The following is a 26,547-nucleotide window of genomic DNA, read 5'->3' on the forward strand; positions in this document are numbered from 1 at the left end:
TCCTCTCCCTGCAGCATGGGTTTGGCCCACTCTGACGTTGACCTCAAAGTCTCCTTGTCGGAGAGCGGGAAGAAGAGAGCACAGCTGATGGATTGTCTCCGAGGCGCACACAGCCTTTTGGAGGGACAGTCTGACCAACTGCAAAAGCGGCAGAATCAGCTGGAAGAGAGCAAGGCAAAGATCGAACTCCTCTCTTGGAATCAGAAAGCAAGTGAATTTCCTCGTTCTTTCCTTGGATCCACACTGCGAGTCTGAGTTGATTCAATGCGTCATTTCCAATTTCATTTATTAATAATAATTCTGAGACGTCTCAAAGCGCTTCATAGAATACATTGTTAAGTGAATTGACTGAATGTTTTGTGGGCGAAATGGGACAGCCAATTGTGCATAACACTGTCATGGAATGAGTGTCCAATTTTTTCTTGAGGGATCGTTACCTCTGGAAAGCGATCCACCTTACAACTATACAGCTATAACTCTATAGTTGTAAGGTCGATAATCTCATTCTTCCCCCCACACTCCCCCCCCTCCCCCGCCCCCAGATTGTTGGCCTAATGAGAATATATTTGACAGCTAGAAATCAAATAAACAATCAACAACAATTTGCATTTACATAGTGCCCTTCAGGGTCTTGGAGCGCTTAACAGTGACGGAGCCTGATGCAGAGCTGGGGAGGGGGGGAAGAGTTGACTGTAAGTACAACCAAAGAGGAAAGTCTTCAGTCGTGATCTAAATAAAGGAAAGGATCATTCTGAGTTAGCCTTGGTCCCAGCTCTTGTGCAATAATCCGCAGTGTTTAATGGGGGTCAGAGGCAATTCTATTATTACCTGCAGCACTTAAGAGTTTCAAACGCTTTCCTGCTTTTTTTAGCAGCTGGAAAATTCCATCTCGCAGTTGGAAGAAGAGAAAGATTTATTCCAAGCCTCGTATTGCGAAGATCAGAGAAACCAAGCAGAGCTGCAGGAGAAGTAAGGTGGATTTTTATTTTATAAAAGCCTTTAGGTGTAGGGTGGTCCTGGATGGACAAGCAGGAGGAATCTTGTCAGTATCCCTCAGGGTCTGCTTTGACTTTGATTCGAAGTGGAAAACGAGGTTGGAGTCAGAGTGAATTTCCAGCGAGTTGGCTTGAGGCTCACCAGCCAAATGCTTCCTACAAATCCTTTTGGCCAATCTCCCAGGTTACCTTGTTTCAGTTCAATCTCTTGTATCTCTGTATCCGTATCTTCTCAGTCAATCACTCCCATATTATCTTGGCCCTTTGCGTGAAGACATTTTTGTTCCGTTTAGGATTTTACACCTGGAGAAAGAAATGGCCAAAACAAAATGCTCGCTGGAGCAAATCAACCAAGGACGGCCCTCTGTGCTGCTCTATCCCACATACACATTCCCCCTGACAGGAATAGGAGAAGATCTATTGAAACAAGTGAGTGTTTTACTTGACGTCTTATTCCTCCTTGTGTGTGTGCGGGGGGTGGGGATGGGGCGGGGTGGTCAACCGACCTCTTTTAGGATGAGCAGACTCCAAAGAGACAATGGGATATGGGAAACGTGAGAAACTACCCAAAGAGGTAGTCAGGCTCCTGGGCCAGGGAGGGTGCGCAGTGTTGCAGAGCTCTGCTGGTAACACACCAGCCAGCCTATCTCATCAGCAGGACTTGAGACCTTGGAATGGCAGGTCAGTCATTTAGGGTGGGGGCTCTTCCCGCTCAGCTCCTGTTAACCTTGCAAGCCGAAGCCCTAATGGTCCTAGCTGGATAAGCAGCGGGAGGGAAGCTTGGCAGGTAGTGCTCTCGCTGGCAAACTATGCTATTCTGGGGGTGGGGAGACAGCAACCCAAGTTGTGGAACGGAATTTGGTTTATTTTGGCTATAAACCTCGCTCACCAAACATAGATTGTCTCAAAGAGGCTGCAGCAAACAAGCACAGCTTTAACAATAAGTGGGTGGGGAGGGTGGGGCAGTTACTCGGTCAGGCAGGTTCTGACTCGTTGTTTCTTGGGAGACGCTGTCAGACTGTACAACTGACCCTGTGGGAAAAACAATGCACAGTGATGTGAAGTGAAACAAAACGAAAGCCTTATTTATTTCTGCTTTAGTTTACTGGATATACAAGCCCATTTGTAATACAGTGAGATACTTTGATATAAATCTCTGTTGTGTATTTTCCTTCCTTTCTTTTTTTTCTTTCTCTCTGTCTCCCCCCCCCCCCCCCCCCCACAACCCACCCCCTCATATTTTGGGTTTTTTCAGGGAAAGGCCACTTTGATACGGAAGCTCCAGACTGCACAAGACACCGCCCATGTGTATCAGGACTGGGCTGTGGGTGTAGGGGCAGAACGCGATAAAGTCTTTGAAGAGTTGAAGACCTTTAGAGAGGTTGGTCTACATCCCAGTTCTTACTATCCTCCTTGCAGCTGAGCTGCCTCCAATGTGACAAGCTTGGCAACGTCAGAATTGTGTCAAAACTCTGTTCATCATAGACCCAGTCGAAGGCGTTGGTTTTAAGGGAAGATTTAAAGAATTATAAAGAGGGGATAAGTTGGAGGGGCAGAGGTTAGGGATGAAGTAACTGAAGTTTGGCCGTCAATGGTGATGCGGAGGGGATAGGGAGATCAACACACAGCAGGCTGTTGCCCATTGATCTTCTTGTTGCTTGTAGGGAGGGCATTGTTGGTGCAGCCAACCATGCCTCGTTTGCCTACATTTTACAACAATCTCTTTATTTCGAACCAATCTTCGAGATGTTTTTTTCGCCGTGAAATGTGCTGCATGAGTGGAACTTGTGAACAGTGGTGGGGACGGGAAAGGCTGGGGAAACAAGGTGAAATCCTTGAACCCTTAAACAAAACAGAGTTGAAATAATTTTGCTCCAACTGAAATTGCTTTTGTTTCCCTTTCTAACAATCTGTTCCAGGCACAACGTTCGGCCCTCATGAAAACCAACGAGAGCAACCAAAGACTGACCGACTCCCTGCGAGCCCAGGGCTCCCTGCACAATGAGATGAATGAGTTGAGGATCAGCTGCAGTGAAGCTACTTTGGTAATTCTGTTTTGCGGCAGTAAAAATAATAATATTACTTGCATTTGATGTAGCGCCTCGTCACGTCGAGACGTCTCAAGGTGCTTCACAGAATATACTGTAAAGTGAATTGGTTGTATTTTGTGGGCGAAACGAGGCAGCCAATTGCACACAGCAGCGTCCCACAAACAGTCGTGGATTGAGTGACCAAATATCTTTAAGTGCACTGCTGGTGTCAGGGTTTGGTGAATGCTATCCCAGGCAGGCTTATCCGCCGAGACCTTGTTCTGCTTTGAAAGCTCACCGACGCCTTCAGTCTACTCATGTTCTTGGTGGTTAGAAATGTCACGACTTCTCAGCCTCCGAATTGGATTTATGTCAGATCTTAATGTAGCTTTAATGAGGGAGGCCCACGGGAGACTGTGCTGGGAGATATACTAATAATTGCATTTCATACAGCTTATTATTGTGTGATATTAATATTTGTGTTGTCCCAAAGCTCTTTACGTGATGAGTTACTTTTGATACTCTTATTTACCTTCATCACTAGCTCCCTCTGCTGGACATGCAGAGAATTACATACAACAACGACTACACCTGGTAAATCTACAATAATAATCCTTGCGGTTAATACAGCGCCTTTCAAGTCTGGAGGACATCTCAAAGCTATTCACAAGATTCACTGTAAATGTAATGCCCGTGTGTCTGTAGACAAATTAACCCTCAACCTGAGGAATCCTTGTACACCAATAGATTAATCTGAAAGGAAATAAAGAATGTACTGGAAAGCGTTTTGTTCCAAAACATTTGCACTTTTATCCATCTTGCCTTGCAGGAGCGAGATTTACTGTCATCCAAAGTACTAAGATTGGACGGGGCTGTTGAAGACCTGAAGGCCAAACTGGTGGGTGCTGTGGCTGACAAGGACCGATTCTTCAAGGTAACTAAACACTCTGTTGGGTTCTTGAAGGTTCTCAAAGGATGTAGTTTTCCTCTGCACATGGCTGAGGGTCTGTATCATATGCCCAATCCCAGTGCTCAGCAATGCTCATGTGTGGCTTTGCAGTGTGCCCTTCCACTTGGTTTCAATCGTAGACACCGTAGAATCCCACCATAGAACATCGAGGGATGAAGAGCAGGAACCCTGGCTGGTTTCCCCCGCCCTAGCTCTGGGATAGCCAGGGCCAATGGAATCTCCCAATGCAGACCAGCAAAACCCATGCTTAGTGTTGCTGATGCTTCCCCATTGTGCAGGAGAAGCTGGATTTACATCAGAGAGTCCAGCTGTTGAGCCTGGAGCTGGAGCGTGCCCAGCGAGGGAGAGAAGGCTTCGATGAGCAAGTAGCCAGTCTCCACGTGGAGCTCGTGAGCAGCAAATCTCAGGCCAACAGAAAAGACCAGGAGAAAGTCTTACTGAAGGAAGAACTTGCAACCATTAAACAGGTACGTGCCATGCTTATCATTCCACTTCCCTGCCTAGCTGTTGAGCCTAATAATAATCCTTGCATTTGATATAGCGCCTTATTGTGTCGTTGAGAAGTCTCAAAGCGCTTCACAGAATATAGCGTAAAGTGGATTGACTGTGTATTTTGTGGACGAAGCATGGAAGGATCAACAAAACTTTCAGCCTCCTTATTATCACCATAAACCCGTGTGTCACTGTTGTCCTGGAACTATTGCTCACCATTCTCAGGAAGCTTTGCTCACCATAGATTGAAAGTGTTGCTCACTGTCCCTGAGAACCAGCTCGGGTCTAAGTCCTCCACTATGCAGTGATTTGGGACATCCTCCCGACGTGAAAGGCGCTATACAAATGTAATGATGTAGTTATTGTTGTTGGAATAGATGGAAATTATTGGTCGCTATTCTTGGGCAGCATTTGCTCACCATTCTTTGCAAGCTTTGCTCCTTCGTGTTTTAACTACATCGAGTATCTCCTTACCCTCCCTGCCCTCCGCCCTCCCTGATGCCAACCACCCAGCTCGGGTCCAAATCTCAGACTGTCCAGCCCCTTGGGTTGTCTTCCCGACGTGAAAGGTGCTACACAAATGTAATTTTTTATTGTATTGTATCGTAGGGTAAGACTAGGTGACTGTCCTTCCCCTTCCAGGTAAACGAGAGGGTCTCCTCTGAAATGGCTGAGATCCAGAAGAAGCTGGTGAGTTGCCAGGAACAGCTCCACCAACTGGAGGCTGAGAAGAAGATCCTGAACAATCGCATGGAGGCCCTGGAAGCCGAGCGAATCCAGCTGATCAGCGAGAAGGAGATGCTTGTTACCGCGGTGACGACCAGCAACCAAAGCCAGGACAGCGAGCTCCTGACCTGCAAGGCAGACTGCGAGGCCCTGCGGTAAGTACAGAGGGAAATAGCAACAACAAAGCCATTCAGTTCCATTCGGTGAAGAATTGGACGGGATCAAGAGTGGAAGAAATAGTAATAATAATATTAGTAATCGTTACATTTGATATAGCGCCTTGCACATCACAAGGATGTCTCAAAGCACTTCACAGGATACACTGTAAAGTGTAGTGACTGTGTCATTTGTAGGCAAAAGCGGATGCCAATTTAGACACAGCAATTTCCCACAAAGCGCCATAAAGTGAATGACCTGTAGCGAGTGATACACCCGGCACCACACTCCTCACTTGAAAAGCAATGCTCACCACCGTGGCCTTTGTTAGCCCGAAGTAAGTTTCCATAAAATTCAGTAAGGAAAGGTTGAATGGCATGTTCTCGGCCCAAGCTTTCTGATATTTTTACGCACACTAAACAGGCGTCCGATGGTATTCGGTGAAGTATAACCAGCTCACGTTCAGACCTGATCTTTCAGAGTTTCTCAGGCTCAGCTGAACGAGCAGAACAAATGGCTGGAGGCTCAGTTACAGCAGAAGGCGGAGGAGTTGGCTGCAGTTACCCTAGAGCAACAGCAGGTGACGCTGCACTGGAAGGAGAAGTGGCAGGAGGCAGCCGTGGCTCTCAAAGCCAAGGCCAATGAGGTCCATTTGGCAACCGTGACCTGCAAGAGAAGCAACGCGAAGGTTCGGGGCTGATTGGCATCAATGGGGGTAGAACACGGTCTGTCACCAATGGAGATAACAAAGGAGAAACCAAGCTCTCCTCACAGGGAGCACCACTGGTTTATGGCTGGGAATGGGTCCATTCATTGAAGATGGTTAACAAACCAGCAAGCAAGCGGGGGAGGCTAGGACAATTTCTTTTTCACACACAGAGTAGTTTAGGATACGGATTACCTGCCGGGAGTGGTATTCCAGGCAGAATCTGTATTGGCTTTCGAAAGGGAGCAAGAAGCAGTCTTTCGGATGAGACGTTAAACCGAGGTCCCGTCTGCCTGCTCAGGTGGATGTCAAAGATCTTGAGGCATTATTCGAAAAGAGAAGGGAGTTGTCTTGAAGGCTACCTTCATGACAGTGCCTATGACCCCCTCTCCCTTGCTCGGTGTCTGACCCTGTCTTTGTACTGCGCTTGTATTGGCTGCCACATTTCGCCCACAAAGTATACAGTCAATTCACAGTATATTCTGTGGGCGAAATGTTATAAAGTGCTATATTAAATGCATGTATTATTATTATCTGGCTTTTTTCAGCAAGAGAGTTTGTCTGTGGTGCGTGTGGAGTTGGACGCTTGCAAACAGGAGTTGGAGCTGGAGAAGAGCACGAGGTGTAAGCTACAGCGGCAAGTGCAAGCCTTACAGAGCGCCAGTCATCAGCTCCACCAACCAAGCCAGGCCGACCAGGTAAGTGCCAGTTATGTCTGCTCACCTTTATACCCTGTGCGCTCTGTGTCCTTCACAGACAACAACAACAATTTGCATTGATATGGCGTCCTTCGCGCAGGGCAGGGTCTCAGAGCCCTGAGATCCAATCTCAGACAGGGCTCGGAGTGTAGTGCTGCGCTGTGTGGCAGAGCGATCGCGTGGTTTATCTGAAAGTCTGGTTCAGTAGGGCCGGGCTGCCTGAGAACTTTCTAGAACCTGTGCGGAACTAACGCCGATTCTAAGCAAACTTGGAAATGCAGGAAAATTCACATAAGTCTCACTGTTATAAATCGTCCAGTTCTCAGTTAAAATGCATTGCAGTACGGTAAGTTTAAAGGAGCCCGGAACAATGTTGAATCATCTGTAATCTGGGCTCCTCACTGATAGTGAGTTCCTCCACAGGGGACAATGTTTCACAAGCGTTCAGGGAGCGCAGTGATGGAGAGGACCCTCGTGAACAGGAAGCTGGATGTGACAGGTTTGCTGAATGAATCCAAACCCTTTTGTCAAAAAGTGGTGGTGACGTTCATTAATTCCTTACAAATGAAGAACAGGATAAGTATCTGTTCGGGAACAGTATAGGAGGATACAGACTGAGGTGAACCAATACTCCCTGGGGTAGTGTCAAATCTGTGTTCCTGAGAGTGGGCGAGGGAGGGGGGCATGGGGGCGAAAGTCAGGGTTTGAAGAGTGAAAATAAGTGAGCGTTTTAACTTAAGTTACTTTTAAAGCCCCGTTGTAATGTGATGATGGCAGCGGTGGTGGGGGAGGGGATCCATAAAATTCTCACCAGCGCTAGAATGGGGTACGATTTCCGTCAGCTCTGAGCACGTGAGCAGCAGGACCTCCAGCTTCATCGGAGTTTCAAAATGTGGGTCGTGCACAAAGTCAAAATGACCGACCTCCGGTCGTTAGGTCACCTTTGATTGCATTTGATTTGCGCTGTTTCCCTCGCGCAGTTTTGACGTGGCGATGGGGCCAGGGTGTACGTTTTGCAGTTTTCGGGATAGGTAAATGACAAGACCGCAAGATTGATTTGGATGAAGAAGGCCCTTTGGCCCATCCGATCTCATCTCTCCAGAACACCCACCCTACCATCTCCCCCCCATCACTGCATCAAGCTGCTGCTTAAATGAGTCCAGTGTCCTGACCTCAACCACCTTCCCTGATAACCCTGTTCCAGTTGTTGATTACCCAGTGTCGCAGTCCACACTATAACTGGGTTCAACCATAGCTCTGGTAATATCTGTGCACACTGATCTCTCGGGATAGTGTGGAGTGAGGCAGACGTACATGATAGGGTGGGTTTGTAGGAGTGGGCTCGATGGGCTGATCTGATGTCTCTCATTCCGAACTTTCTGATGTTCCTCCAGAGACACAGATGGAGGGGATTTGGTGTCACAGGAAGGGCTCCTCTTCTTACAGCTGGAAAGTAAGGAACTATTTTCTATTCTTTTTAGATTTGATTGATATTTGATCTTAAATGATTTTAAATATTTTTAATACATATTTGATTTATATATTTTGGGGGTGGGGAGTGGTGGTGGTGGTGGTCAGTCATTAAAGTTTGTTAAGTAAATGTCTTTCCCAAATCAAAAGGGACTGTGTGATTGAACTGAAGTGTGAAATTGGTTCTGAGGAGTTAAACAATTTACAAGACAATATTTTGGGGGTTTTAAAACATATGGAGAGAAATTCCACCCCGGGGCGAAATTTACTCTTATTTCTGTGACATTTCGAAACGTCCTGAATTTGGCAATTTGTTGCATTCAGTCTTAACTTTGAAGTCATTTTTTTTTTGTAGTTTCGTTTTTTTAAAAAAAAACCACACAAAAACTGCTGGCGGAACCCGGCTTCAAAATTAACGCCGTGTTTTAAGAACTTGCCAAATCCTGGACCCCTCCAAAATAATCCTTGCATTTTGGTACAGCGCCTTATCACCACGTCAGCGAGGCGTCTCAAAGTGTTTTACAAGATTTTACTGTGGAGTGTGGAGACGGAATTTGTAAGCGAGCGTCTAGAGGAAATCTAGACTCTGGTGGAATTTCTCCCTCGTAGCTTTTTGCAGACCAGACGTTGCGCTTATGGCTGGCGTTTAGCCTTTGGGCTTTCTCGGTCTGAACATTTGGGTACCAATCCTATGGAACACCACAAAGGATAAGTGCAAAGATGGGGGCTGCAGTATATTTGTTCCGTTAATTGTTTCTATACACACAGTTCCACATTATGCCGCAATCTTTTCCTTGCGGCCTCAGGGACGCAGGGTCAATTTTCAGCCACTAGGTGGTAGCAGACGCTGAGTTTTAATGGGGGAAGAGCTCAGTGGCAGCACCAACTCTTGGAAGGGGTCCAAATTGGATGGTGCATTGGAGCTGTGACCCGCTGTGTCGCGCAGTGATGGCATGCGTACCTGATGAACGGTGGCTGCGCTGCCTTCACTTTGTTGTGGGCAGCCTGGGTTAGTGGCTGGAAGGGAGAGGACGGGAGCGGAGTGGTGGGGGTGGGGTGGGGGGGGGTGTTAAGCGATAATTTTTTAATCTATTTTCTGTTCTTGAAAACAGTGTGGATTATTTACTGTCCAGCAGGCAGCCTTGTTATATTGAGGTCAATTTCACGTGATCGATTTTTTTTAAAAAAAGAGAAATCTATTTAGAAATAGCGCAAAATTGTATACCGATTATCGTCTTATTTCAATGCATGGCGTCTATTTGTTCCGCTTCGCAGTTTAGTTTCCACTTTTTTGTCATTATCCAAATTCCTTCGAAGAAGTCTTGCACTTATTATCTCCATTTCTAAGCGCTCTGAGATGCTTCACTGCCTGAGGTGCGCTGTATAAATGCAAGTTGTTATTGTTGTTGTTTATTGATGGCTTTGGGACGTCCTCCCGACCTGAAAGGGCTACACAAATGTAATTTTGTATTGTGTTGCATTATTTATTTGCGTTGTACTGATGAGTATTTTCTTTCTCCAGGCAAGGATGCTCCACTTTCAGGACATCTTTTGAAGTCTGACACCTCCTCCTCACCTGGGTGAGTAGAAGGAATCCAGAATCAATGGCGTAATAGAGGAAACCTGTTGAATTTAAGCATCTCTCTCTTATTATTATAATCCTTGCATTTGATATAGCACCTTATCACGTCATAGAGACGTCTGAAAGTGCTTCACAGGATATCATAGAATCATAGAATTATACAGCACAGAAGGAGGCCATTCAGCCCATCGTGTCTGTGCTGGCTCTTTGAAAAGAACTATCCAAATCAATCCCTCTCCCCACAGCCTGGCAAATTTGTCCTCCCTAAATAATTATCTACTTCTCTCTTAAAAGTTGTTATCGAATCGGCTTCCACCACCCTTCCAGGCAATGCGTTCCGGATCCGAACAACTCGCTGTGTAAAAAAAATTCTCCTCACCTGTTTCTTTTAACTATTTTAAATTGGTATCCTTGGGTTACCGACCCACCCGCCAGTGAAAATCGTGTCTCCGTGTTCTCCCTATTGAATCCACTCATAATTTTGAAAACTTCTATTAAGTCTCCTCTTAACCTTCTCTGCTCCAAGGAGAATAATCCTGGCTTCTCTCGCCTCTCCTGATGACTGAAGTCCCTCATTCCTGGTACTATCCTGGTAAATCTCCTTTGCACCCTTTCCAATGCCTTGACATCCTTCCTAAAGTATGAACTGAACACAGTCTCCAGCTGAGGCTTAACCAGTGTTTTATTTTTGTATTCTACGGCCTCTATTTGTAAAGCCTAGTATCCCATATGCTTTTTTAACAGCTTTATCTACCTGTCCTGTCACCTTCAAAGATTTACTTATATGGAAATATAAGTAGGTCCCTGGTCCCTCTGTTCCTCACCCCCTTTAAGATTGCACCCCCTCTGGCTTATATACGGTAAAGTGGATTGACTGCCTATTTTGTGGGCGAAATGCAGCAGCTAATTGCACACAGCAGTGTCCCACAAACATCCATAAAGTGATTGACCAATATTATTTGGGAGATTGTTGGCCATGGCACTAGGAGAATCTCCTTTCGAATAGTGCCATGGGATCTTTAACGTCCACTTGAACAGGCAGACGGAGCCTTGGTTTAGCATCTCAGTCGAAGGACGGTTCGTGCGATATCAGAGTTTCTTTAATTTCAGTCTTGAATTGAAAGCCGGATTTCTGTATTGCTTAAATCTGCTTTGAAATCGAGACTGATTTTACGAACTGAGTTTCCCCAATTCTATGTGATCTTAAATTTCAAAGAGAAAGTGTTATAAAGAGACTGAGACCAGGTGAAGTCTCAGACCTCTGGTGTGTTACAGATCAGGAAAACAGCAGCTAACCCTCAGATATGACCTGATCCTACAGTTGCTGTTTAATGTACAATGTGGGGACTGTCTGCAGCATGTAAAAGCCCTTACGGTCCAACTCAGTTTTATAACGTGGTGATGGAGACGATATAAACTGAGTCCCACCCCACGTTACAAGAAGTAGTGTTAACAGTGTGGCTGCTGGTCAGCAATTCTGTGGGTGTCAAGTTGTGCCCAGGAAGCCTGTTATTATTAATAATTATCATTATTAATTATTATTACTATATTGTGGTAAGTGTATCGTAATTTTACTTGGGGTCTGCAGCGTGCTTGCATTGTATCGGGGTTTCACTGTGTACATGTAAACCATGTGTACAGCGGGCATTCCAGTTGCCCGTAATTATTCAATCAGCAACTAATGAAAATAATTGGCTGTCATTTACGTAAGCAACAACAACAACAACAACAAAATTCCATTTATAGAGCGCCTTTCACGTCAGGAGGACGTCCCAAGGCGCTGTACAGTTGGGTCAGGACCCGAGCAGGGGGGAAATGGTCAGGGTGAGGGGAGGGAAGGGAGGGAGCGAGGAGGGGGTAGAGAGTCGAGAGGGGTGAATAGTGAAGCAGTGAATAGTGTGTGTCTGTGCACGTGGCTTACACCTGTGGTATAATAGACCTTATTGACAGCAATGTCTGTGTGATGTTGGTCTCAAGCTGCTTTTACCCAAGCTGTAGCGTTGTTCCGAACTGCTTGTTTACAAAGGATGGGATTTTCTGCTGTAATCGCTTTCGATTTAATTGCTGCCGTACCTTTCTCTCTCTCACACACACTCTCGCTCTCCCACTCTCGCGCTTGCTCTTTTTCTTGCTTGCGCTCTCAGTCTCTCATTCTCTTTCTCTCTCTCTCTTTTTCTCTCTCTCGCTGGCCTTTCCAATACCCTGCCCACTCCCTACTGGAATGCTATCTGCAACCCCTCCCAACCCCTCCCGAATCGCTCTCTGACTTTTTTTCCCTTTCCTCCACGAATGAGTTCTTGCTGTTGACGAAACTGCCGTAGTGTGTCAACCCAGTGTCCCTTTACTGTTGCTTCTTCCAGCCTGCCGTCACCTTTGGTTGAGGAGCTGCTGTCCCAGGTATCCGCGCTTCAGGAAGAACTCAGGGACGCCAAGACTCAGCACCGACAGCAGCAAGAGATAACCAAGGCTCTCAGAGAGGTGAGTGGGGCCACCAGAAGCCTGGTCCACGTTTAGCAGCTGCATTGCGTTGAGCAGGAGCGAGCGAGCGAGCGGGCGCGTCACGGCTTTATAAAACAAAAGGACGGTCGAAGAGGACGATCTTCAGGCACGACCTAAGGGTAGGGCAAGGTGGAGGGATCGAGGGAGGGCTTTCCAGAGTTTCGGGGCGTAGTGGCTGAAAGCCCGGCCACCGATAGTGGAATGGAGAAGGGCATGAGGGACATGCAGGAGGCCGGAGCCAGCCGAGCGGATAATGGGTTGGGGTGTAAGCGGGTTGGAGAGGTAAGGAGATCCCGGGGCATAGAATTAGTTCCTGCAATAAAGCTGGGTGCCATTATTAAGAGGGTTGGTGGGACTGAGTGACTCCCAGCACGTGCCGTCCACAGGTTACTTTTCATAGCTGTAATATAACAAAGAGCGTTAACTCTGAGGACCAAAGCCGTTAATGGGATTTGACAGCTGCCTTGCAGGCTCGACGTTAGTGCACAGCAGAACATGGGACCTTATCTAGTGTGAATGAGAAACTTTTGACATAACCCTTGGCAAACAGTAATCTGGATAATTATTGATTGCTGCTCAAGTCTCCTGCAGGTCCCTTACACAACATGACACCTAACTCTGTGCAGCAGACTGCGAACTGCCACCTCAACCTCCCCCCACACACCCCGATAAGCTACATCCACTGGTCAGTTATGTTTGCAGCTGGTTTTCAATGACCTTGTACTTCAAGCTCTCTCTCGCTATCTCTTATCTCTTGCTCCTTGCTCTTTCATACTATATATCAGGCTGGCTCAGTTTATAGCACTCTTGTCTTTGAATCAGACGGTTCTCTGTCTGTCCAGCCCCTTGGGACATCCTCCCGACGTGAAAGGCGCTATACAAATGTAATTTTGTTGTTGTTGTGGGTTCAAGCCCCGCATTGTCTGCCTCGTTGCCCTGCAAATACACAGTCACTATACTTCACAGTAGATCCTATAAATGGATTAAGATGCCTTGCGCTATATCAAATGCAAGGATTATTACATACATATTCTTCCCTCTCCCACGCCTCCTCTCCCTACTAATTTTCAGTGACCTCTTGGGAAAAGCGGGAAGGATGCTTAGATTTACACTCCCCTGCATCGTACATGGATCATATTAAAGCCCACACAGTGGGGAATGTTAGACGTAAAGCCTTGTCCTGCCACAATGCTAATACACTACCTACCTACCTGCCCGTACCCTCCGTTCCTCTGGCTCCGGTCTGCTCCACGTCCCCCGCCCCAACCGCCCTACTATCGGTGGTCGGGCCTTCAGCCTCTCAGCCCCGAGGCTCTGGAACTCCATCCCCCAGTGCCTTCGCCTTGCTTCCTCCCTTTCCTCCTTCAAGGCCGGTCTCAAAACCTTTCTCTTTGACCGTGCCTTCAGCTCCCCTCTCGACTCTCTTCCTCCTCCTCGCTCCCTCCCTTCCCTTCCCTCACCCTGACCATTTCCCCCCTCCTCTCTCCCTCCCTTCCCTCCCCTCACCCTGACCATTTCCCCCTGCTCGGGTCATGACCCAACTGTGCAGCGCCTTGGGACGTCCTCCTGACGTGAAAGGCGCTCTATAAATGGAATCTTGTTGTTGTGAGTGTTACATTGGCAAATGACTTGTATTGAATTGAATTCTAGTTCCTTTTCTTCCCAGCTTCACGCACCCGTAAACTACCCGAAAACGTGAATCTAATGTTGTCCATAAAAACGAATAGGATTTCCACTATCTTCAAACAGAAAGTCTGTACCAATAAAGAAATAAATAGACTGGTGCACATCAATTACCTTGTCTCAATAATTCTGTTAACTAAACACGGTTTTGTAAACCACTCCAAGTAAATTATCAATCAGACAGCTTACTTTAAAGATTCTCATACTGATTGAGACCCTTACTCCAATTGAGTGTCAAGAGTTCAAAAAAACTGGTTACATCCCTCACTAATGGCAGTTCGCAGAACACAAGAGTGTTAGAACTTCCAGTATTGGGAACTGAGATACTTATCCTTGCCTGGTGTGCAAATAATCACTACATCACTTGCATGGATTGTTACAGCACAAACAGGTTAATCAGCCCAGCATTTACTGCACATGAGCCACCTAATTGCCTTTCCTATATCCCTCTCTTCCCTTCGCCCTCATGTATGCATTAAGTTCATTTTTAAATGCGTTAATGCTTTATACTACTCGAATGGTTAGAAGCCTCTACTGATCAATTTTTCCCCACCCCATCAAATAAAAATAGGTCCATCACTTCTTGACTATTTGCAGCACATTGCCTTGTGCAAATTGGCTGCCTCTTACACCTACAAATACACACTCACTACACTTCCCTGTGAAGTGCTTTCGAGATGCTATTAGAATAAAAAAGGGTTTGTCAGCCTTTGTCAGGTTTGTTTCAGGAGTGGGAAAAGGCTAGTTCTTAATCACAATTCAATAGAGCAGTTCAATAGCCTAGACGTTTGAAACCAACCTGCGGAGCCGAGGGAGTTCCAATCGTAGGACAATCGATCCTCTGCTGACTGCCAGGGGTCAGTGGTTACACGTTGAGTGGAATCGCACTTATTGATCGGGGCTCCGTGCGCTTCTCGGGACGAGAATCTAATCGGTGTGGCATGTGAACAGTTTGTTGCTGTCAACAGCGGTTTTTACCTTTAGAGATGAAGAGCGTGATGTGGGAGTTCGGGATAAGCATTCACCAGAAGCAACTCTCTGTTCCAAGCCGTTCCTTGTTGCTGAAATCACATGAAGTCGGTCCCTAAATTTGACCCGTCTGGAGTTTAGCCTGAAATGTACACGTGGGGTCATGAGCAAAGCACGTGTACAGAGATAATCCGAGTTGCCTTTAATTGGGCTTAAAACAGTGAGTGGCGGAGTGTAAAAAGAGCGGTTTGGATTGCAGCTTTTCACAGAGGTTTATCAGGGTGTGGAATGATTTGCCGTTAGGAGAGGTGGCGGCTGTTTGAGCAGAGATGAAGGGGGCGTTTCAGAAAGAATTTAGACCAAGCTCAGGTACTCTTGAGAAAGGGAATTAGAGGCTATGGCTATGGGGAAAGAGCAGGGAACTGGGATTAGGGTGGACAGATACCAACACAAAATAATGAGCTGAATGGCCTTCTTCCTTCTGTGTTGTATATTTCTCTATGTAATTAAAAGTATTTGTTAATTGCATAAATAAGGGCTGTTGCCTTACATATGGTTTACATATAATCACAGAATACACATGTACATAATTCTAATAATAATTATATAATAATTCTTACATTTGATATTACGCCTTTCACATGAGGAGGACATTATTAAGCTGTTCTGATCTGACTGGGAGCTCAGTGATAGGTGATAGGTCTATTTTAAGCGCATTTTGTAGGAAACCTTTTAAGGGGTAAAACATTGATGGGAGCAGCTGCTGATTCAAGGATCTTGTCAGGCTAATTGCGTTTTTTCTTTTAATTCTGATATATCTTCTTTAATCTAGGAACTGGAAGAAGCCAAGGTGAACAAGCCAGGAGAATTCAAGGTAGCTGAATTTTGAGCTCACAGTGTAGGCTGACACTCCAGCACAGTGCTGGGGGTGTGCTGCAATGTTGGATGCAATGTTGAACTGAGGTCTGCCAATAATCCCAGATAAAATTGATCAGCCGCTTAATGGCTGTTTGTGGGACGTTTTGGGTGCAAATTGGCTGTCGCATTCACCTATGAAATACATAATTTACAATAAATCCCATCAAGCGCTTTGAGACATTCTCTTGAAGTGAAAGGTGCTATGTCAAATGCAAAGATTGTTATTATTGTTATTATTATTAACTAGTTGTACCCATTGTAGCAACTCTTGCAACCAGTTTTATTTAATCGGCCTTCTTTGGTTCGTCTGGCATTTTTATTTGTCCTTGAACGGTTTGATCTTGGCTTCTTAGGCATCTTTAGCCCTTAAGGTTAAGAAAATGTGCTATTGAAATTTGCACACATATCCTTTTGGGGGTACTCCTGGTTTTGTAGTACTCCTGATTGGGAGGACTCATGACACTCCCCCATGCAAGACCTTTCCGATGAGGTATAAATCATCTCTCTACGTCAGTCGGTTAAGGCGTTATTGTTGGACAGACGCACAGACAGACATTTCGCCTTTATTAGTATAGATAATAACTTAGTAAATTGTCACTGAACAATCTCTAAGGCTACGACAGTATATGGTTCCTAAAGTTTGGTGCAATCTTCCCAATACATGGAGCGCGCAGGATTACCCAGATGTAAAACCATGCTGTAACTAATGGTGAAGTTCTTCTGATCAGAATCGGTGTCTTTGCAGGCGTCTCTGGAAGAAGTGGATAATGACCTGTTTCAAGTACGAGAAGAGTTGGAGAAGGTTTGGGACATGCTTCACGTGAGGAACAGTGAGCTGGAAGAACAGAACCAGGAACTGGAGTCTGCCAGGGATCAGGTCAGCATCCACCCAGAGGAGATTTCAGCGACCTCCAAGCGTAGAAGTCAAAGTGTGTCTCTGGCTCGAGGGGAGGTACTTTGAACTTGACACCAATTGTACCGTCTTCCCCCGTCCCCCTCCCACCCCCTCACTAAGGCTAGGACACAATACGTGAGATTTCAAGCAGTCGTCTAACAGAAGAACATTGTGTAACATTGCTTTGCATCTGTTTGAGATTAGCTGCTGGCTATGGCTATAACAGCCTATGGTTCTTACTCTTTAAACTCACTGAGCGAGTCACCATTGGGTACAGACTCTTTCTGGCCAGTTGTTTGACACACTCAGAAACCCATCACCATGCTGAAGTGCATTCAAACCAGACAGAGTTGCATATATGTATGCCACCAACACATGGAGATTTCCACGTTTCTGGAACAGAATGCAGACTTTTTCCTCACTCTCCATACCTAATTCAGTAAGCATTAATCATAATAATAATAGTCCTTGCATTTGATATAGCACCTTATCACATCTTTGAGACCTGACCTTTTCCCCGCTGTTCGGGTCCCGACCCAACTTCCCAGCGCCTTGGGATGTCCTCCCGACGTGAAAGTTGCTCTATAAATGAAATCTTGTTGTTGTTGTTGAGACGTCTCAATGCTCTTCACAGAATATACTGTAAAGTGAATTGACTGTATAGTTTGTGGGCAAAACAGGACAGCCAATTGCGCACAGCAGTGTCCCAGAAACAGTCTTGGATTGAGTGACCAATTTATTATTATTGTTATTTTTTTTTGAACGGATTATTACCCCCGGAAAAGCGATCTGTCAATCAACTAACTAGCAGGTTCCTACTTACTGCTAGGTAAACAGAAGCGTGTGGAGTAAGGAAAGTTGCCCAAGGTTTCGCCTTACCAGGAATCAAATCCAGTTCTCTCGCTTGCGAGGCGAGTGCTCTAACCACTGAGATACAGAACTCCACATTAAGTTCAGGTTGGCAAGAGCCAAGGCTCTGCGGACCCTAGAGTGTGACTTAGGGTGTTGCTGGACACTAATGAGAATGCAAAAGAACACAGTTCCTATGTTAGACGACGTCTTGGGAATGAGATTATGTACTGTCCTTAGCAAAGGTGTTTCTGGTCTGGAAAGTCAGATGGAAAATGACTACAAATTAGAGTTCTTGTCACTTTTGTTCATTTTCTCCCCATAATTACCTTTAGGGACTGTGAGCTGTTTTGGTGTTACAGGCATTCCATCAGTGGCTTGAATTATTATTAGATTATACTCTTGATCGTGGAGCTACTTTTGGTCATTTGCCCACAATGTTATACTCAATAACCTGTCCAGATTCCTACTTGTGGGTTACATGTCGCCTGCAGTGTCTGTAACATGTGTATGTGGGTGACGGGGGTGGGGGGAGAGATATCAGGTGTCAGCCTGGCTCAGTTCTTAGCAATCTCACCTCTCAGTCAGAAGGCTCTCTGTAGGCTCTCTCCCTCCCTTCCCTCACCCTGACCATTTCCCCCCGCTCGGGTCCCGACCCAACTGTCCAGCGCCTTGGGACGTCCTCCTGACGTGAAAGGCGCTCTATAAATGCAATCTTGTTGTTGTAGCCCAGGGACACTGAGGTTAATTGTAACAACTTGAGGAAATCAGTGTAAGAAATTAGGGGGAGAGAAAGGCATGGGGGGGGCAGGGAATCAATTAATGGGAGGCATCTAATTTCTAACAAAGCCCCAAATATATATTGCCCTTATTCTGTTACTTGCATCATTTTATTACTGAAAGCGAAAGAAATATCTGTTTTCTCTCTGTGTCCAACTATCAGCGGGTGAAGAGCTCACTGAAGGCTGCTGGGATTGTGCCCACGTACAGAGTGAGATAAAGTTCCATCACCTCTCTTGTCCTGCCTGCTCTCACGGACTTGCACCCGCAAAAACAGCCCCTGCACCCCATTCTCACACACGTACACGCGATGCATGATATCCAAACTAACACCTGAGGCTGGGTCCTCACTGCGTAGGCTTGAGACACTCTGTGACATATGCGGTCAGGAGCACCAGCCTGCCTTAATGCTACATTAATCCTTGTGCATTTAATAGGCTTTCTTTCTTGATGGTTTGGGTTTTGTGTCCCCACAGGCTATACCTGAACGGGGAGTTTCACCTCTGAATGCTGCCAAACCCTCTTGTTACCAGTGCCCTTACTGAAGGCACCTGCAATTGTTATTCTTAAATCACTCGCTACCTGACGGAGACTTGGCATGTTGCTAACATATACCTATTTGCCAACAGAACGATCATTTAACGTGTTTGGCAGCCACAATGGGTACGGGCCACATCCGTGTGAATCCGATAGTCTTGGTTCACGGCCTTGCCAACGTTACGTTAATACTTCCTGTTTCTGAACAAAACAAATTCCATAAGGAGAGCCCTTAGCTGTGTCTAGGGATGTGGCAATGGATTGATTTAGAATAGATCCATTGATTAAAGCCACTTTATTAAAACAAAGCAAGATGGAGCTTTTGAGACAGAGTGGGAGAACTATTCTGGGCACTTAGTTTTGTTCAGCTATTCAGATTGCATTCTGCAAGGATTAGTTACATCCTCATAGATCATTTCAGAACCTAATAGACAGCCTCCAGCAGTACGGCGACGGGTATGCTGTTGTTTTGAGGGCTTTTGTGCACAAATGTTGCCATCGGATCGTGGCCGGGGGGAATCATAGAAACGTCAGCACAAAAAGAGGCCATTTGGCCATCGAGTCTGTACGGCTCTTTGAAAAGAGCAATGTAATGTCAATCCCACTCCCCAGCCCTTTCCCCATAACCCTGCAAACCCGTCCCCCTCAAATACCCGTCCACCGCGTTTTTAAAAGTAGTTATCGAATCTGCCTCCACCACCCTTTCAGGCAATATGTTCCAGATTCAAACAACTCGCTGCCTGACAAAATTTCTTCTCACCTCCCCTCTGCTTCTTTTAGGTACTATTTTGAATCTGTGACCTCGAGTCACCGACACATCCACCAGTGGAAACAGTTTTTCCCTTTCTAACCTATCAAATCCCCTCATGACTTTGAAGACCTCTATTTGGTCCATCTTGCATTTAACCCAACTTTGACAATGTCAGAGCTAATCTCGCAAGCTAACCACCTATTATTTTCCCACAGTACACCGAATGTAGCTCCGAGAAACAGAGGCTGGAAGAGCTGGTCACTTTGCTACAACAGGATGTACTGGAGAAGTAAGTAGATTTGCAGAGAAGGATGCAGCAAGACACTGTGGTGATTTTCTTGAACATAGAAGGATTCGTAGGGAAGGTTTAGACTGAGATGAGTGTTTGTTTTTACGAATATCATTTTTTATTTAAAAAAAAGATTTATCATAAATCGGTCTCTGGGCCTGTTCTCTGAATCACTCAGTTGGAGGAAGTGTTTTATAGTAATATTACTGTTAGTTTTGTGAATTGCAAATCAAGAACAGGGGATCATTGTGAATATTGGCAGAATTCCAATTCAGGCAAAACTGGGAGTTCAAGGAATGAAAAGGAAATTTGGAGGGAAGTTTAGCTGAACGTCTTTCACATGTGTCTATCCAGGCAGTGAGAGTGTTTTGTGTTGTTCAATCAGTGACTTTGCCCTTGGAGATCTGTAGAAGCACCAGAAAGGTGTGGAAGGGGAAGGGGAATCCGTTAGGATATATTGCTGTATCTAAGGTATTCTGTAATAGGACGCAAATTCAGTGGTCGCAACAGAGAGGATGTTAGGATTTAAAAATATTGAGTCCTACAGGAAACTCAGTGTGGGTCATAACAACCGGTGAGCTCCCGGGAGTATCGGAGTGTAATTCCCACTTCTGTCAAGATTCATCTTACTGTGACTCCCATGTTTCTGGTCACTGTGTTATCTCAAGCCTCTGTTTTTTTTGACTGCAGGGAACAGGAGATGAGGCGTCTGGAAAGACTTCGAGAAACGGAAAAGACAGAACTGGAAATTCAAATCTCTTCATTAGAAATGAGGGTTCGTTTTACTTTTAGTGTTTTTTTCAAAATAAAAGGGAGAAGTCATGGGGTGAGGGGAGAAATCTCCTTTAAATGGGTTTAAAATGGCTTCAGGCAGTCTAACTCTGAATATTTATGTCAAATGAAACCAGGCAGAGATTTTATTTAAAGCGGGAATAGGAGGATATAATAATAATAATAAAAATAATAATAATAATAATAATTATCCTTGCATTTGATATTGCGCCTTATCACACTGTTGAGACATCTCAAAGCACTTTAAGAGTATACTGTAAAGTGAATCGACTGTATATTTTGTGGGCAAACATGGCAGCCAATTGCACACAGCAGCGTCCCACAAACAGTCGTGGATTGACCAAATTATTATTATTTGGTGAAAGACGTGGTGAATGTTGCTCAGATGATTTGCCGGAAGTCTTTTGTGGCCTTTGCTGCTGTTGAATGTTTTATCACCGGGCTCTTTGTTGTTTTGTAGCTTGCAGAGATGGACTTATTAGGAGAAAAGAAGGGGCCAGGGGAAGAGGTGCAGAAGTTGCAGAGGTATGATTGTGTGATTTGAAGCACATTACCCAGGAAAGAATGTGCTAATGAGCTAATGCTTCAAAACAACTGGCTTAAATCCAGGATGCTGGACTCATTTCAACTTGATGGTGTAACAGAAAGATGGGTTGCTATTCTGGAAGAATGAGTTCAAATGGGCCAAAGAGCCTTCTTCATCCCAATGTGTCTTAGGATTTTTTTAATGTAAATTATTTCCTGTGTTTAGATTTATCTTGTAAGTAACATTGTGGGTTTCGAACCCCATTTCTGGACTTTGAGCTCACTTGCATTTGATACTAGTGGAACCTCACTCTGCGAGGCATTGGGATGTGTTGCTCAGTGAACCCACAGCCAACTAACTCCATGCTTCTCACTCTTTCAGTTACCCTCCTCAGAAATGTAGTCACTGTGACAGTTTTGTGCAAGGAACGAGTGCCAAGGCACAAGGTACCGTCTTTCTGATCTGTTGCGGGTTGCTATTCGTTCCCTGGTTTGAATGAGACTGACTGATCCCTGTCCTCTTCTCAACCATAAAATGCCAGACGAGATGGGATTTGAACGCTGGTTTTCTCGGTCGAGAAAGCGCCCATCGTAGCTTCTACTTTTTTTTAACTACCCCATACCATTCCTGCTTACTCCTATTTTTGCCTTTCACGTTCTTCCTTGCCCAATTTTTCTTGGCTTGTTTCTCCCTTCATGGCCATATGGAGACGTTGTTTGATGTGAAATATGCTATAGTTTCTCTCTCTTTGCCTTTCTCTTACGCTGTCTCTCTTACGTTCTCTGCTGGTTGATACCTTTACCTCACTCTTGTGCGAGTTTACAATGGGAAGGTCCCTTGGGTTATTTGTTTTACCACCAGCGGATTACCTTACCCTCTGTCTCTCCTCACTCTTTTTAGCCTTGTTCTTTTTTGTTGCAATTTTTTTCTCATTCCTGACTTGCCGGTGTCTTTCCAACACCTCTCTTTATTTTACAGATCCTGTTGCCAGAAATGCCGTGCTTCAGGAGGTGAGAGAGGAAGCCCAGAAATCATTGGATGAGATGCAAGACCCTAAGAAGGCAAGAGAAACTCACAATCCGGGATTGTAAATGAATTATTGTTGTTAGGTTTGGGCCAGATTGCTACAGATTGAGCCAGGCAACCCTGGAAACAGGTAACGTGTCTCTAGGGAATCCACAGGAGAAAGAAGTGGGCCACAATGATCCTGGAACCACGTATTTAAGAACAATAATAATATTCCTTACATTTAATTTAATGTAGCGCCTTATCACATCATCCACTCTAGACATCTCACAAAGTACTTCACAAGGTTTACTTGGCATTTTGTAGGCAAATGTGGCAGCCTATTTGTGCGCAGCAAAAATCCCACAAACAGCCATGAAGTGAATGACCGTTTTGATTAAGAGACAGGAGAAAAGTTGAATAGTGCCAAGGAATTTTTAACGTCTGAGCTAAACCTCTGACAATGCAGGGCTGCCCCAGTATTGACTAGAGTGTGAGTTCAAAGTCCCGATGTGGGGACTTACCCACAACCTTCTGACTGAGAGATGAGATTGCTACTGACTGAGCCAGTCTGACACTGGGTGGTATATGAACCACCAGTAAACAGTGCCTGTGATACTGGTGATAATTATCCAGCCAACACTTTGTGTTATTGAGTCTGCTGAGAGCTTTGTAGCAACAGCTGTTTGAAGCAAATCTGATGCTTCTGTGTGAATCCTGGCGTTGTGTTGCATTTCAAAGTCTTTGGGATCAGCGCATAGGTCCCCTCTGAGACAGTGTGCTGGCAGAGCGATAGACGTGGATTCAAATGCCTCCTATTTTAAATGCCTAAAAACACCTGACTTCCTGATTTATGCAGATCCCATTGAACGAATGAGGCATCCAGGCCCCATTAGCAAATATGATCTGTCCGTTCCTGGGTTGTTTCCTCATTAATCCACCCACTCGCTATCAAATGTCATTAGGAAGCTTCCACGGTTGACCGACTCCCGAAGGCACTCCAGGCCTTTCAGTGCTCATATCTGACAGCTCACCTCCTCGACCTTTCTGATGTTCCACACTGCTTAATCGCCACACCTCCTCGCCCGTCTTTTTTTCTTCCGTTTATTCTCCCCAGCTCTCCTTTTTACGTCGTTTCTCCCTAAGTTCCTGGATGCTTTTTTTTCAAAACAAATTCTTAAACTCAGGCTTAATTTGGAAGCCGGTTGTTAAAAAGAAACAATGCCTTCTGCAAAACTATAACAGAATTAAAGAACCTTCCACGATCTTAGAAGTTTAAGATGAAGTGGTCCTACAGATTTAAGGCTATGCCAAGGAGCTGGCACAGACACGAAGGGCTGAATGACCTTAACCTGTGCTGAAAAGATTTGTGATCCACGGGTGAACACCTCGCCATCTGCCATGATCTGAGGAGTTCAGCCTCGGTATTCCACCCACACAGAGCTGCGGAGTGAGGTCCAGAGGGAGGCCAGAGCACGAGGCTGGCTGGCTGGCTGCTCGCTGCGCAGTGACATTCACAGTCGAGTGAATTGACCGCGCAGCCGGCCAGATTGCCTTGTCCTTCTCCGACAGCACTTCATCTGCACTTTTATTGAGGCTTGTTTTCACACTCACATCCAATGCTCCTCACATATAACTTTAGAACTGAACTTTTGTAATTCTTACAGACTGGTGAGCAGATGAAGTAGAAGGTTATGAGCTTAACCCTCTGTCCACTGAACAACCTTAGCTTTGCACCTATATCATAGCATGACAGACTATAAACAGAGCTGCAATAATACCAAAGTATGGCATAACGTGGTGCAACTATATGCTACTTAATGGTGTACCGGCAACACTCAATCGCTTGCAAAATACACAGTGAATCCTGTGAAGCACTTTGAGAATATTTTCCAACGTTAAAGGTGTCATATCAAACACAAGGTTTTTACCAACTTCGGACTCAAGGACACCCTGTCTGCCGAGGTTTAATCAGAATTTGTAAACAGTAACAACAACAACTTGCATTTAGGTAGCACCCCTCATGCAGGATAATGTCCCAGAGAGTTTGAACTCCTTGTGTTCTAAACAACCTGTACAATTTTATTGTAGGTGACTTCCGTGACTCATGAGGACATTGGAAGCGTAGGATTCCTGAGGGAAAATGCCTTTGTTGTCACGTCGGACACTGAGAGTGTCCCAGCCCTTTCCAACAGCCCGCCCTCAAACCCAAGTGGAACGCCTTCATTTCAGGAGTTTAAACCTTTTAACAGAAGAGGCAATGATCCTTCCCCAGTGAGAAGGGACAATGTTACCATATCTCCCAGACTGAGAGGTGAGCAAGGGTGCATTGGCTTACACACCCAAAATTTGCCTGACAGAGGAACTGTTGATTCTGGGAGCATTCACCAGCCAGAGGTTTGCTACAGCATAACTTCAACTAGTCAATCACCTCCTAAAGAGACCAGGTCACACGAGGGGACTTTGACAGAGATCAGGACTCCATCTCCAATCAGGCAAACCTCTCCAGATCCAGCACTGATACCTAGGACTTCCACCCCTGATCTCCTATCTCCAGCCTCAGGAACTCCCAGTGAAGATGAGAAGCCACAGATGAGAGCAATACCCTCGGCTATCAAATGCTCTCTCCTCTTATCCCCCAGACCTTTCCATTTACACAGGTCAAACATGAATAAAAAAATAGCATCACCCCCAAGTGCTTCAATGGAGAATCAGAGTCTTTAAAAACAAGCATTTGGGTCCAGTGGAATCTGTTAACAATTACTATTCCCCCCTCCCCACTATAGTTTTTAGGACGGAATTTCTGAATTGTTATGACACTGTAATGGAGAAGATCGCTTTATTTTAGTGATCAGCGTGTGTTCAATCCATTGACTCAGTTTCCAAATCGGTGTTAATAGTGTATCGGGGACAAATACATCAGCCGCTCAGGCCCCTTCTTACAAAGAGGTTTTAGTAGCTGAACTTCAGAGCAAAACTTTCAGGTCTCAGTCCTTAACCCCTGATACATCCTTCACTTCAGTGTAAAATGTGCGCTGGAGACTAGACAATGGTTACAAATTGTGGGAGCAAGAGCTCTTACCGAGAACCAGCTCGGGTGCAATGGGCTGAATGACATCCTTCTGTGCTGTAAAGGTCTATGATGCTATGCCATTATGAATGCAGTTTGTTTCTCTAGGATCATCTCTCCTGCTTTGATAGGATGAGACACGAGTTGGGGATAGCTGACAACCAAACATAGCCTTTCGCAATGACCCGTCCCAGTAAACGTCCAAAGTGTCTCATTCCTTTTTCTGATCATTGACAATGTACACAATCAGTAGCTCCCAAATCCTCTTAACGTGTAAAACCTTTTTATCTCAAAACTAGTTATCCAGGTAAATGTGGACTTGTGGAAATGGTTTTAAATTCAGGGTTAATTTGGAAGTCTGTTCATTATTAAAAAAATGTGGAAAACTGGCTTCCAAATTAGTTCGGAATTTAAAATTTTAATTTAAATGTCTTCTATTCGGCTCCCACCCCTAGCTCGGGTGCCAAGCAAGAAGCAGCTTGGCATGTCCTCCCATTGTGAAAGGCGCTATATAAATATAAATGTTTTAAGGCAAAGGTGATTTACAGGCTAGGACTAAATGGAATTTTGTGCCGCAGACTTCCAACGAGCAGAATTTTGACACCTAACACAGTCGTAGTTGCCTTGGGTGTATTTCCATTGGACTTCACTGTGTACAGTTGGGTTTGCCTTAGTGCATTAAGGTGAGAAATTATGAGACAATTGTACGATTTCCAGTGAAATTGACCTTGATAATCTGGCAGCCAACCAGCCACGATGGAGATGTTTAATGAGCAGAGATATTGATCCATTCGCAAGTAAAATAGATCATTAGACACTGCAATTGAAGCAACCACACATGCCCACTTATCTCGTTACAGCCACTGTGTTTGTTGCGTCTAATAGTCTTCACATTTCCCTCGGAGCCAACTCCTCCTGCTTGTTCAATTAATCCTGTAATTTTTGTTAAGACGACAGTTTTCCTTTCCGATTTTTTGTGTTTGCCCAGCCGGGTGTCTGACACATGCGGAAACGCATCACTGTGCTTAAGATTATCCAAACCAAAGTGAGAATTAATAATAATAATAATAATACTTGCATTTGATATAGCGCTTTTCACCTCTTCTAGACGTCTCAAAGCGCTTCACAGAATAGACTGTAAAGTGAATTGACTGCATAT

General features: G+C 45.2%; 2 protein-coding genes across 2 annotated transcripts; both read left to right on the forward strand.

Moving 5' to 3' along the window:
- LOC103188954 (cingulin) lies at positions 1-16,707 on the forward strand. Its single transcript, XM_007909156.2, has 16 exons — positions 1-207; positions 872-969; positions 1,289-1,424; positions 2,251-2,376; positions 2,915-3,040; positions 3,855-3,959; positions 4,274-4,462; positions 5,130-5,368; positions 5,850-6,057; positions 6,624-6,773; positions 7,197-7,272; positions 8,168-8,226; positions 9,766-9,823; positions 12,186-12,303; positions 15,809-15,850; positions 16,640-16,707. The coding sequence occupies exons 1-13, from the start codon at positions 16-18 to the stop codon at positions 9,796-9,798; spliced, it is 1,737 nt and encodes a 578-aa protein (XP_007907347.2). The 5' UTR covers positions 1-15; the 3' UTR covers positions 9,799-9,823; positions 12,186-12,303; positions 15,809-15,850; positions 16,640-16,707.
- LOC121848075 lies at positions 12,526-25,770 on the forward strand. Its single transcript, XM_042343140.1, has 11 exons — positions 12,526-12,606; positions 14,976-15,083; positions 15,809-15,850; positions 16,640-16,846; positions 18,582-18,629; positions 19,922-19,995; positions 20,686-20,770; positions 21,248-21,312; positions 21,695-21,759; positions 22,292-22,374; positions 24,410-25,770. The coding sequence occupies exons 1-11, from the start codon at positions 12,526-12,528 to the stop codon at positions 25,040-25,042; spliced, it is 1,491 nt and encodes a 496-aa protein (XP_042199074.1). The 3' UTR covers positions 25,043-25,770.
- Positions 25,771-26,547: the final 777 nt, after the last annotated feature.

The sequence above is a fragment of the Callorhinchus milii genome, unplaced genomic scaffold (assembly GCF_018977255.1).
Source record: "Callorhinchus milii isolate IMCB2004 unplaced genomic scaffold, IMCB_Cmil_1.0 Scaffold22, whole genome shotgun sequence".
Lineage (NCBI taxonomy): Eukaryota > Metazoa > Chordata > Chondrichthyes > Chimaeriformes > Callorhinchidae > Callorhinchus > Callorhinchus milii.